This window comes from Colobus angolensis, unplaced genomic scaffold, assembly GCF_000951035.1.
Source record: "Colobus angolensis palliatus isolate OR3802 unplaced genomic scaffold, Cang.pa_1.0 Scaffold78, whole genome shotgun sequence".
In the NCBI taxonomy this organism is placed as follows: domain Eukaryota; kingdom Metazoa; phylum Chordata; class Mammalia; order Primates; family Cercopithecidae; genus Colobus; species Colobus angolensis.
In genome coordinates this window covers 3,368,952-3,382,973 of record NW_012121598.1, presented here as the reverse complement: position 1 = coordinate 3,382,973, position 14,022 = coordinate 3,368,952, and the positions used below count along the sequence as shown (strand labels likewise).

Here is a 14,022-nt window from a genome sequence, read left to right as displayed (position 1 = left end):
GAGACTTATTCAATGGCTTTGACCAAAATGCTGATAGTGATATGGACAACAAAGTCCAGGCTGAGGTGGTCTCAGATGGAGATGAGGAACTCCTTGGGACCTGGAGTAAAGGTCACTCTTGCTATGCAAAGATACTGGCAGCATGTTGCCTCTGCCCTAGAAATCTGTGAAACTTTGAACTTGAGAGAGATGATTTAGGTATCTGGCAGAAGAAATTTCTAAGCAGCAAAGCATTCAAGAGGAAGCAGAGCACAAAAGTTGGAAAAATTTGCAGTAGAAAAGAAAAAATCATTTTCTGGGGAGAACTTCAAACTGGCTATGGAAATTTGCATAAGTAAAAAGGAGGCAAATGCTAATCACCAAGACAATGGGGAAAATATTTCCAGGGCATGTCAGAGAACTTCACAGCAGCCCCTCGCATCGCAGGCCTGGAGGCCCAGGAGGGAAATATGGTTTCCTGGGCATGGTCCAGGGCTCCCCTGCTATGTGCAGCTTAGGGACTTGGTGCCCTGTGTCCTAGCTGCTCCAGCCATGGATAAAAGGGGCCAAGGTATAGCTTGGGTGGTGGCTTCTGAGGGTGCAAGTCCCAAGCCTTGGCAGCTTTCATGTGGTGTTGGTCCTGTGGGTGCATAGAAGACAAGAATTGAGGTTTGAGAACCTCCACCTAGATGTCAGAGGATTTATGGAGATGCCTAGATATCTAGGCAGAGGTGTGCTGCAGGGGCAGAGCACTCATGGAGAACCTCTGCTAGGGTAGTGCAGAAGGAAAATGTGGGGTTGGAGCTCCCAGACAGACTCCCCTCTGGGGCACTGCCTAGTAGAGCTGTGAGAAGAGGCCACAGTCCTCTAGACCCCAGAATGGTAGATCCACCAACAGTTTGCACTGTGCACCTGGAAAAGCTGCAGACACTCAACACCAGCCAGTGAAAGCAGCCAGAAGGGAGGCTGTACCCTGCAAAGCCACAGGGGAAGAGCTGCCCAACACCATGGGAACTCATCTTGTATCAACATGACCTGGGTATGAGACAAGAAGTCAAAGGAGATCATTTTGGAGCTTTAAGATTTTACTGCCTCACCAGATTTCGGACTTGCATGGGGCCTGTAGCCCCTTTGTTTTGGCCAATTTCTTCCATTTGGAACAGGTGTATTTACCAAATGCCTGTATTCCCATTTTATCTAGGAAGTAACTAACTTGCTTTTGATGTTATAGGCTCATAGGCAGAAAGGACATGCTTTGTCTCAGATGAGACTTTGGACTGTGGACTTCTGAGTTAATGATGAAATGAGTTAAGACTTTGGGACTGTTGGGAAGGCATGATTAATTTTGAAATGTGAGGCCATGACATTTGGGAGGGGCCCAGGATGGAATGACATGGTTTGGGCTGTGTCCCCACCTAAATCTCATCTTGAATTATAGTTCCCATAATCCCCATGTGTTGTGGGAGGGACCCAGTGGGAGGTAATTGAATCATGGGGGTGAGTTTTTCCTGTGCTGTTCTCCTGACAGTGAATAGGTCTCCCAAGAACTGATGGTTTTACAAGGGCAGTTCCCCTTCACACACTCCCTTGCCTGCTGCCATGTAAGACGTGCCTTTGCTCCCCCTTTGCCTTCTGCCAAGATTGTGAGGCCTCCCCAGCCATGTGGAACTGTGAGTCCATTAAACATCTTTTTTTTAAATTATAAATTACCCAGTCTTGGGTATATCTTCATGGCAGTATGAAAATGGGCTAATACAGTCCCCCTCTACTTTTTCCTCTAGCCACCTACCCCAAATCCCAAGGCAATCTGTTCCTCTCCAAGCAAGATTTTTATGTTACTTTCTTTCATTCTTCATACAAGCTTGTGTTTGAGATTTCATTCAAAATAAGATACAACTAATGAAAAGCAAAAAGCATTACTTTTAAGAGAATTCAGTAAGCCCTAAAGCCTTAAGTGGAATGGAAACAATAGCAGAATAAGGTGTGTGAGGATTTAGGATAGTCTCTCTGAAGTCACATTACTTAGTCCACCTTGCTATCTCCATGCATGGAAGGTGACACCTGACACTATGAGGGGCTATAGTTTGGGGTGGGCAGAGTAGGGTGTGGAAGGAAAGAAGCACTCACTTACAGGAGGTGCTGTCATAAAAATATAGCAGTTTTGTATGACTGCTTATTTTTAGAATGTACCTTTAAAGCTTATAACTACTTGAATGCCCTTGTCTCTCATAAAGGAGAGCCACTTCTAAGGTGGAACAACACCAGGATGCCTGAGACACCGACACCAGCTTTACCTGAAGTTTTTTACATGGTCTTCCACTGTGGTTAATTCCAGAGCGTTGTCTAAAGCACTCACATAGGAAAGAGCCTGTGTGGAGGATCCCCAGTTCACATCTGTGGATAAAGGAGGAAATTGGCATAAGAAGCACTGACCTTTCCTCTGTGTACCATGAATAATTCTTACAAGTCATTCCCTTCTATGATTTTCCTTGGCTATGCCAGCAAGGATGAGTGCCCAAATTAGAAAATATAGTGTGGGATTTCCTAAAAAGCACTTTGTATCCTGCTATGAATACTATGTGAATCTTCAGAAGCAAAGGCTTCATTCCAGCAAAGGATCAGACTATACAACTGCAGTCCTAGAAATCTTGCTTGGTGGGAGAGGCTGTGCAATAACCACGTGGCAGGCAGATAGACTTGGGAAACTGGTCAATCCCTGAATAAAATCAAATCATCTTCACACATTTTTTTTTTTTTTTTGAGATGGAGTTTCGCTCTGTCACCAGGCTGGAATGCAGTGATGCGATCTTGGCTCACGGTAACCTCCGCCCCCTGGGTTCAAGAGATTTTCCTGCCTCAGCCTCCTGAGTAGCTGGGACTACAGGCACCTGCCACCATGCCTGGATAATTTTTGTATTTTTCGTAGAGACGGGGTTTCACCATATTGGCCAGACTGGTCTCAAACTTCTGACTTTGTGATCTACCCATCTCCGCCTCTCAAAGTGTTGGGATTACAGGCGTGAGCCACCGCGCCTGGCCCAAATTCTTAAATTGAAAAGAGAAGCAGCATTTCTGTATACACAGAAAGTGTGCAGTAATCTTTATATTTTGAACAGTAAAGCTGTATAGCATGGGAATTCTTACTTCTAGAATTCTATGAAGAGGGTCAAGGTTCTTTAGCAAACATTTTAGTTTGATCTTTGAGAAGCTAATCCTTAATCTTCATCATAAGGGGGATCAGCTCTACCATCTCTACCCCCCAACCCCCCTCCTTTTTTTTTGAGACGGAGTCTCGCTCTCGCCCAGGCTGGAGTGCAGTGGCACCATCTCGGCTCACTCCAAGCTCTGCCTCCTGGGTTCACGCCATTCTCCTGCCTCAGCCTCCCAAGTAGCTGGGACTACAGGCACCTACCACCTCGCCCGGCTAATGTTTTTTTTGTGTGTGTTTTTAGTAGAGACGGGGTTTCACCGTGTTAGCCAGGATGGTCTCGATCTCCTGACCTCGTGATCCACCTTCCTCGGCCTCCCAAAGTGTGCATGAGCCACCGTGCCCGGCCTTTTTTTTTTTTTTTTTACAAATTTAAGTATTAAATGGATCTTCCAAGGTTTATGAGAGGAAGTCCCTGGCAAGAAGGTACAGATACACCCCAGATGACAGACAAAACCTATTCTCCTGGAGATCCAGGGAAATGGGTGAACGATAATTATCTGGAGATAAAGAAGATCAATATTGATTAAGTGTTGATGGTGCATCAGGCATTAAGCATACCTTAGGCTGTTTATTTTAAATAGGGATAAAAACTCTACTAGTCAATTGGACGTTTATATGTGAAAAGTGAACCTCGAACAATACCTCACATCATATACAAAAATTAACTCAAAATGGATAATAGACCTAAATATAATTTCCAAAGCATTAAAACTTCTAGAAGTTTGTGACTTTGGATTAGGAAAAGATATCTTAGATCAGATGCAACATGGTAAGCCATTAAAAAAAAAAAAGATAAATTAGACTTCACAAAAACTCAGAAGTTTTATTCTTCAAAACAAACCGTAAGGAAAATAGAGAAACCACAGATCCAGAGAAAATATTTGCAAAACACATACTACTAAAGGATTTGCATCCAGAATAGATAAAGAACTCTCATTACTGAATAATAAGAAAACAACTAAAACATGAGCAAAAGATTTAAACAGATACTTGACTAAAAAAGATATATGGATGGCAAATAAGATGTTCAACATCGTTAATCATTGGGAAAATGTAAATTAAACCACAATGAGGTGGCAATACACATCTATCAGAATGGCTTTTAAAAAATCAACTGGCAATAATACATGCTGACAAACATGTGGAGCATCTAGGACTCTCATTCATGGCTTGTAGGAATGGAAAATAATACTGCTACCACAGAAAACAGTCTGGCAGTTTCTTATAAAGTTATATATACACTTACTATTTAATCATAAATCCCACTACCAGATATTTACCCAAGGGAATATCTTGGGTAAATATTTATGTGAGTCCACATAAAAGTCCTGTGGACCTAAACTGAAAACAACTCAGATGACCATCAACTGGTGAATAGAATTTAAGAATATATGTGATGTATTCATACAACAGAATACTACTCAGCGACACCAAAGAATAAACCACTTACATATGCAACAGCATGGATAAATCTAAAAGCATTCTGCTAAGTGAAAGGAAGTCTTCTCAAAGGCTATATCTTGTATGTTTCTATTTATATGGTATTTTGGAAAAGGCAAAGCTACAGGATCAGACATCAGAAAAGCAGCTGCCTGAGGCTAAGTTGGAGGGTGGAGATTGACTACACAGGGGTATAAGGGAACTTGTGAGGATGATGGAAATATCCTGTACCTTGATGATGGTTACAACACTGTACAAGTTTGTCAAAACATACAGACAGCCCATTTAAAAGGGATAAATTTTTCCATATGTAAGTTATACATGATGTTAACAATATGTAAAGTAACAAATAAAAGCTAAACAGACCCCTCCAAGGTAGTTACTACAAGCTCTGCTTTACTGGCAGAGTAAGGGAAAGGAGAATGTGAGGGTGGCTCTGGGTTTCCCTGCACCGCACTGTCTGCAACCCCTCCTAGATTTAATATCCCTGGTACTAAAGTCAACACCCAAAGTTCAGATCCAATTGCTTCTTCAATTGATTAGCTTGTGCCATCTTCCTGTTGCTCACAACATCAGATTCTTTGGCATGACCTTTAAGTTTCTTATTATCTGGCCCCCACCACTCTTCCAGGCTCCCTCTGTGATCCTTCTGCCCATCGCTCAGGAACCTTCTGTGTGTTGAAGGCCTTGAGCCTTCCCAAATACGCTGCCCCGCACTTGTATGTGTCCTTAATGTCATTCATGCTTCACCTTCTGCCCAGAATACCATTCCCTGACTCTGATTAACCAAACCCCAGTTGCTTTTTTTTTTTTTTTAAAAAAAACTAATTTATTCATTTAAAAAATATTTGTTAAATGTCCACTGTTTGACTCTGTGAACGTAAGTTAGGAACCAGAAAGTTTTCCTGGATAACTCTAAAGTTAATCCTTCCCTCCCCTTTTCTCAGCAATTTGCTCATATTACTCTCATAGTGGTCACTATTTTGTATCATAATTAATTCCTTAAGTGTGACTCTGTGAACTCCTTGAGCACAGGGACTATATCTAATTTATCAGGACATCAGAAACAGAAAGTGATGTAATGGAAAGCTTGTCGGGTTGGTTTGGTATCATACATGTTCTGGTTATATGGTCAGATCCATCACATCCTGATTATTACTTTGGTAAGTAGTCAACTCTTTGAACCCCAGTTTCTTCATCTGTAAAATGGCACTAATAGTATTGTGAGGATTAAATGAGTGCATGGTATATAACAGGTGCTCAACGAGGTTAGCCGTTGTTGTTGTTGTTGTTATTATTATTATTATTTGAGATGGAGTTTCACTCTTGTTGCCCAGGCTGGAGTGCAGTGGCTCGATCTCAACTCACTGCAACCTCCGCCTTCCGGTTTCAAGCGATTCTCCTGCCTCAGCCTCCTGAGTAGCTGGGATTACAGGGGTCTGCCACCACGCCCGTCTAATTTTTGTATTTTTAGTAGAGATGGGGTTTCACCATGTTGGCCAGGCTGGTCTTGAACTCCTGACCTCATGATCCACCCTCCTCAGCCTCCTAAAGTGCTGGGAGTACAGCCATGAGCCACTGCGCCCAGCCCCAACTATTGTTACTATTATATTCCACAATGTTATTAGTATCCACCTTGCATATGCCTCACCTAAGCACATAAAATTGCTTAATAAATGAGTAGTTAGAGAGAGATTTGGAAACCCTATTCCATACAGTCCTTGTTATCTTACCTGGCTTCTTGTAAGTCACATAGACATAGAGGAAGAATTCAATGACATAGGTGATGACAGCTGCCCACCAGTTGATGACAAACATGACTGCACAGCACAGAACAGCTCCAAAAAGAGACACCCACATATTGTAAATTCCATACGCAGGTCTCCATCCTGAAAATAAAATAGGCAGAAGGAAAACTTCTACTCTACTACGATCATGCCACTGAATATTGTAAGAATGCAGGTAACATGCCTTTTCCCTGACATAAAGAATCAGAACTTTTAGGTCAATTTCTAGGTTCTGTGCTTATTTTCCTGTAATCTTGGGTTCCTGGTCTATGAAGATGGTACTTACACCAAATAGAATGCTGTAAAGTTTAGGAAATGTTAAGCATCTGAAAAATGTGCCATTCAGGACCCTCCATACTCCATGCTCCTGACTGTCTTCCCAAACTTCCAAACCTTAAGCATCTGGTATTTATGCCATCAGGAGCTGAAAAGAGGCAGGAGGAATGGAAAGAGTGGGATCTACCAGGTGGGGAAGAGAAACTTCTTGGTTGTCTGAGAAAGAAAAAGTGAAGAAAATGGGTTTTTTGCTCCCATGGAGAAGGCGGAGTAATCATCAAGAGTCAATCTGCTTGACTTCCTGGTAGCTCTTCCATTACCCTAAGAGGACAGTGCTTGCCTTTTCAGAAATAATAATTGATGAAAAAAGCAGGAGAAATGGCTTTTTAAGCTCAACGGCTAGCAAAGGCTTCTTAAACCCAATGTGTTAATATGTCGTGCATTCTGCAATGAAAATATTTCTCACAGTGTGCACATGTGTGGGGGTTTTCTGTGTTCTCTTAGTTTCCTGAAATGGAAGCAACTGGAAGACAGTATGGACGGGAGGGAAAAGCTCTGATTTGAAGGGCACCTTTTGTTAATGAATGGGGTACGTTTTAATACAGGAGTTGCCAAAACACAACAGAACTTTACGTGTTTGGGAGCAATTTCCTATATGGCCACAAGATGGACATAGCACTTCAAGAACATCATTGAAAATAGCCTTATTTTTCTCTGAGTCTGGCTTCCCGTCCGTGTGTGTGTGTCAGAGAGAGAGAGAGAGAGAGAGACATTTTCTGGGTTTGCGTATCCATGTGTCTCCCTCTATATGCTTTTCTATATTTTCCTCTCTCTCTCCCCCTCTTTCCCACTTTCCTTTGCACTCTTTTCCCTGGCTGTCTACTATTTTACCTTATTTGTCAAAAGTGGCCATAACATGGCATGGAGTCACACATTTCTGTGTTAACAAAACACACAGAGAAACAGAAAGTCCTCTGCTACTTTCTGTAGCCTAGTATTCGTTAGATTAAGATTGGTCTTCCATCTATATTTTGTCTTATTGGCAGCAAGTTTTCCAAAGGAGGCTTAATACCTTGTCAGGCCCTAAATGAGTGGAAATGTGTTTATATATCCGGTAAAAGTTCTCAAGGTGGAGATCTTTCTGAAGGTAGGTAATGACAAGTCTCTATTCTGGTAGAAAGGCAGAAGAAACTGGAGTGGACAATGAAAGCAAAGAAGAGGTGAGGAGTGACTAGAAAGGAGAAGGCTCCTTGGTGTGAAATTTTGAACAACTTTAAACCACAGCCCAAAGGGTGCACTGATGCCACCAGCATCAGTGCAGCCTGTCTACATTGCCCCCACTCAGCAGGTAATTATGGGAACTACTCATCCTTCTCTTCTGCACCATGGGCAGGAAACAAATTGATAGTAAGGAAGTTTCAAATATATACATTAATTCCACTTCTGTGGTCATTTTCACCCTGGAAATAAACAGTGGTGTTTTTCTACTGCTGAAATAAATGTGGTTTCTCTTGCAATGAATAATTTATTGCCACGGGAGAAAATTGACTTTACAGTTGGTCAAAAAGGCCATTGCTCAAATGATTCTTTTTCTATTTCAAAACTCATCCCCAAACTCACCAAAATAAAGTAGATTACGCTTCCCACTAGGATATAAGGAAACATATAAACACAGATTGAACACTTTTCACTGACTTATTTCATTTTATTGAGACAAACTAACTGTTTGCTTAGACATATTTTAGTTTCGGAAGTCAGCTTACCTGGAGATTTGGCATAAGAGGCATGGAAGCAGGAGAAATTAATAAGTGCATATGAGGCCAGGAAAAAGTTGGAGATGATGGGAGCAATGGTGTTCAGTTCCGCTGTAAAAGTAACAGAATTGAACATGTACGTATGAGTGATGAGACCAGGGGCTGAACAGCTGTTACAGCCTGGAAGCTTGACTTTATTTGGAAATTGAAAACATAGCGAGCATCTGTCAAAGTTTAAGAAGTTAGTCATTTTTCTTTGGGGGATATATAGTTACTCTTAGCTAGGGTTTCTATAAAGTAAGAAATAAAAAAGTCTACCAATCAGAAAATAGACAATCGAGACCCCTACCTACAAAATGTTCAAGTGGCAATGGGTAGGCGTGGGACTGGGCATACAATTAACTCCCTTGTAGCTTTTCTGGAGGCATCTAATCCTGTGTTCTTTAACTGTTATGGATGCAATAAATAGGCTCTGCAGGATATTAGTTAAATACCAGTGCACTGAAAACTCCCCAGTGGAAATCTCCTGCGTAGACCCAATATGTGTTCTCTGATTTTCAGGACTCTTTGTCATTCATACCTTTTCCACATCTCTAGAGAGTTTTGCCTCTCAAGGCTAGCTAAATTTATTATTATTATTATTATTATTATTATTATTATATTTTGAGATAGAGTCTAGCTCTTGTCCCCCAGCCTGGAGTACAATGGCACAATCTCGGCTCACTGCAACCTCTGCCTCCCAGGTTCAAGTGACTCTCCTGCCTCAGCCTCCCTAGTAGCTGGGACTATAGGCGCCTGCCACCATGCCCAGGTAATTTTTGTATTTTTAGTAGAGACAAGGTTTCACCATGTAGGCTGGGCTGGTCTTGAACTCCTGACCTTGAGTGACCCGCCCACCTCAGCCTCCCAAAGTGCTGGGATGAACAGGCATGAGCCACTGTGCCTGGTCTGAAAATACTTTTGCCTCAGGAGTAAATAGCTGGTATGATTTAATTCCAGCTGGATTTTTTACTGGGCAATATAAGAAAAAATATAGAGACGTCATCCTTTATCTGAAGGTCAGACACCTATCACCCTCAATGATGCAAATGATGCAATGATGCAAGTGATGCAATGATGCAAATGCAGGCAGCTGGGTGTGATTCTGGAACATGGATACCAACCAGAAAGTAGGCAAAACAGCTGCCATGAAGCTTATGCATGGAGCCAATCCACTTGTTCTGAAAGAATGATTTTAAATGATATTACCTAATGTATACAAGACTTCTAAAACTTTGGTTGCTTACTCACTTAAATGCAGCATGAGGCAATGATTTGAGATCTTAAAGGCTAAATTATATAATTGAAACATCTCTATATGAAATCACTTTTAAGTTAATTTTTAAAAATCTAACAAACACAGAGAGTTACAAATTCCCTTTTTCAGCCTCATACAAATGCTATGAGGATTCATGAATTATAGTCCCTTCCTGAGTTCAATATGTAATGATGAGGAGCCCTCATTGCTTGGCACTGCTGTGCTGAAGAAGTCTCTGCCCGCCTATGTGTGGCTCCCAAAGTCCTCTGCCTTCTGCTGCTTTTCCTCTGATATGCTCATCAGCAAAGGTGAGGCCTTAGGGAGGAGTGAGACATGCGCAAGTTTAACTTGATGAATGTTCCTCTCCAAGATTATGTAGCTGTTTCTATATCACCTGGGGAGAGGAAGCCAAGATTATAGTCTAGGTAAGTGGTTCTCAAATACCAGTGGTCTACTTGAAATGTAGACTTGTGAAATGTAGACTCCTTACCCTCAGAGAGTCTGACTCAGTTACTCTGGAATTGGGCCTGAAGTCTCCGCACTCGCCCAAACACCCCAGGTGATTGCGATATAGATGCTCAGTGGACCACATTCCCAGAAACAGTAACAGGCAATTCAATTCTGCTAGCCATCAGGTCAGTAGTTATGGCAGCTGGGGGAGACTCTAGATTTAGGCAGTTTCAGGCAGGTGAGAAGAAGGATTCAGCTGCATTTGGATGGATGGATTTCGAACACTCAGATTCAAAAAATAGATTAAAATTCAAAGTCTACCTCGAGTTCCTCAAAGGCCCTCTACACACAAAGATTTCTCATTTCCTTCTTAGATGCCAATATTCCCAAATGGGATCCTAAACATGAAATGGGTAATTTTTCAAACTAAAAGGAAAGCCCTATGAATAATCAGAAGAATTCTTTGGTTTTCAATCAAAACAAGAAAACTTTACAAACCAATAAGAATAAATGCCATGGCTATAAGAAAAGTGAGAATATATCCTCTCAGGGGTTCATTGTTTTTCCCGTATCCCTTTGCAAAAAACTGCAGGGCTTTGTAGATGTTGTCCTTGCACAGAGCCTAATGGAAAAGAAGAGAAGACATTTGTCATTTATAGCTATGCACAGTCATTTTCTCCAGGTGATTCAAACAGGAAGATTTGGGGAAAGATTAAGTGATACACAAGATGAGGCACAAGTTAACACTGCACTTTATCATTCTTTATATTATTTGAATCAATCTTGACTATATGGCAGACATAGCACTTGAGCCAGATGCAAACATTAACTGTTTCAGAAAATGATGGAAAATGATTGCCAGTGAGAATGAATATTTCAGCTTGCTTCACATTCTGTGGAAACAGCAATAGGGAGAAGCACAAGCTGTTGTGCTTGTATTACCTGGAACACTTTGGGTGCGCTGACAAGGGAGGCCAGGGCGGAGGAGAGCGTTGCAGAAAAGATTCCTGCAGTGATGAGGGGGCCAAACCCTGATACCATGCTCATGACCTTGAGAAGAGAGGTACAAGTAAGGAGACTTCCTGTGATTTGGAATCTGTTTCATAAGCAAATTGCTTTCAACTAGATTTTTTCCCCCTGCTTCTTTCTCGCTTTCACATTCTTGTTTGTTTGTTTGAAACGGAGTCTCGCTCTATCGCCCAGGCTGGAGTGCATTGGCACGATCTTGGCTCATTGCAACCTCTGCCTCCTGGGTTCAAGCGATTCTTGTACCTCAGCCTTCCAAGTAGCTGGGATTACAGGCACCTGCCACCATGCCCAGCTAAATTTTGTATTTCTAGTAGACACAGGATTTCACCATTTTGGCCAGGCTGGTCTTGAACTCCTGACCTCAAGTGATCGGCCTGCCTCAGCCTCCCAAAGGGCTGGAATTGTAGGCATGAGCCACTGTGCCTGGCCCATTCTCATGTTCTTAATTTTATTTTTTAAAAATAGAAATGGCCTTTTTGGTTATTTATAAGATAATAAATGCTCACCGCAATATATCCAGAAGATACTGGAAAAAATAAAGAAGGAAATGGTTTCAAGGATTTTGACATTTTCCCCTCTGTTCTGTGTGGCCATATGTTTCTTTGATGATGGGGAATTCTATCCAGCAGAAAGCAGTATTTTAATATGGTTTGGGGAGGGGCTCAGCTGTTTACTAGTCTTTTTACAGCCATTAACCTTTCTTCTTCCTGCACACAGAGGCTTTTCAGACCTTTGCTATTTCTGTGCTCATTAAACATAATTTTAGATCTGAGACATGATGTGATTCTATCAATTTAAGTCATATTTTGGAATAATGACTTCAGTTGAGTTAATTTCTCTTTGTGGGTTGTTAAAACAGAAGAGTGAAGCTTTCACGACAAATTTACTTCTCCCTCTGCTCACCAATCATGCAGACAAATTAATAGGTTTAAAGTCCTACAGTTTTCCTAACTTCCATTGTTACTTCCCCCTTATTTACCTTCCCTCTGGCACTCACAATTTCTCTCTTACCCTTGTCTTCCAGGCTCTCCAGGGCCACCCCAAAGGCTTTGTCTAAGCTGAAGGCCGTGTGTGAAATGCATTCCAAGATTTCTCAATGAACTTAAAACAGAACTATCATTTGACCCAGTAATCTCTTTACTGGGTATATATCCAAAAGAAAATAAATCATTCAACCAAAAAGATACAGGCACTTGTATGTCTAGTGCAGCACTATTCATAATAGCAAAGACATGGAATCAACCTAGATGCCCATCAATGGTGGACTGGATAAAGAAAATGTGGTACCTATACACCATGCAATACTACACAGCCATGAAAAGAATGAAATCATGTCCTTCACAGTAACATGGATGCAGCTAGAGGCCATTATCCTAAGCAAACTAACACAGGAACAGAAAACCAAATACAACATATTCTCACTTATAAGTGGGAGCTAAACATTGAGTACTCATGAACATAAAGTGGCAACAAGGGACACCGGGGACTACTAGAGGGGGGACAGAGGATGGCAAGGGTTGAAAACTAGCTATTGAGTACTATGCTTAGTACCTGGGTGAACTACTCACAGTGAACAGAGGCTACTTGTTGTAATACCCCCAAATCTCAACATCACACAATACACTCATGTAACAAACCTGCACATATAGGATACTCCCCGAATCTAAAATAAAAACTAAAATTATAAAAGAAAGAAACACATAACAATTGCTAACTAACCTAAGTTCCTTTCCACCATGAAATCTTGCACAACTGATTGGAAGATACATTGTGCCAGGAGATGATCTCTCCCTGGTGATGCAATTCATAGGACTGCCTATTGTCTCTGATCACAGGAAATGTAACCATAGGATTTGCTACCATGTAATGCCTGTATGACTCCTTTCCCTCCCACATGAATCATTCCATGCTGGATTCTTATCAGCCAGTAATCAATCAGTTGCAGATTCAGAAATCTTACTCTATGTGACATTCAAAAAATGAAAATAATGGCAATGAACATTTTTAAATTTTGCTTCAAACCTGGAAATTGTTCATCAGTCCGTACTGACATGGTTCATGTCGACATCTTGAGAAGTCATAGCCCAACCCACATGCTGCTGAACCATTGCAGTTCATCCCAGAAATGATGGTGTCATTCATGTTCCCGGTGGCATCTCGGACCACACAGGCCCCTGTGGAAACAACCGTGGCTTGTTATTTCTTTATAAGGTTCTGGTCCCTTAGGATTTTCTTCTGAAAACATAGTTTACTTTGAGTCTGAAAAGGTCCATTTCTTAGCCTCTGTTCACTGTGGGTAGTTCTTGATAACTGGAGGCTCCCATCTGCTGAGCCCTGGGGTTTCTCCTTTTCTGTAACAGGCTGCCATTTCAACTGCCTGTCTGACTTAGATTTGAGTGGTAAGAGACTTGGGAGTTGACACTCAGTCTTAATTTCTTATCTTTTAAAACTTGCATGGCAGCCCTTGGTACATAACACATACTCAATACATATGTCTGGCTTAGTACTAACGACTGGATGTTTTTCAAGTAGAAGGATTTATTTCCTCATCTGCAAGAGAGCCAAGGGGTGGCATTATGGAATTCTATTATAGCGATTAAGAGAACGCAGCCCCTCTTTTCAACTAATGATATTCCTTGCATAATTTATAAAACAGAGTTATAGTTCCACATTATATGCAGTTTTAATGGTTTAAACAATAAAGGAAATGTTTTAGGATAAAATATTCAGATTTCGTAGGCAATGGTCAAATAATATTGATCTAGTGTCTATCTTAGTTGATCTATTGTATTATTTTCA

At 41.3% G+C, this 14,022-nt stretch overlaps 1 protein-coding gene across 2 annotated transcripts in view; it reads right to left on the bottom strand.

Annotated features, from left to right (window-relative positions):
• SLC12A1 (solute carrier family 12 (sodium/potassium/chloride transporter), member 1) overlaps positions 1–14,022 on the bottom strand; it is a 100,666-nt gene that overhangs the window by 48,591 nt on the left and 38,053 nt on the right. For both annotated transcript variants that reach the window (XM_011928567.1, XM_011928568.1), the window contains exons 11-16: positions 13,246–13,397; positions 11,137–11,244; positions 10,693–10,816; positions 8,457–8,558; positions 6,364–6,519; positions 2,274–2,373 (exon numbers count right to left, since the gene is read on the bottom strand). In XM_011928567.1, the coding sequence (XP_011783957.1) occupies positions 2,274–2,373; positions 6,364–6,519; positions 8,457–8,558; positions 10,693–10,816; positions 11,137–11,244; positions 13,246–13,397 (742 nt within the window). The remainder of the gene's footprint in view (positions 1–2,273; positions 2,374–6,363; positions 6,520–8,456; positions 8,559–10,692; positions 10,817–11,136; positions 11,245–13,245; positions 13,398–14,022) is intronic.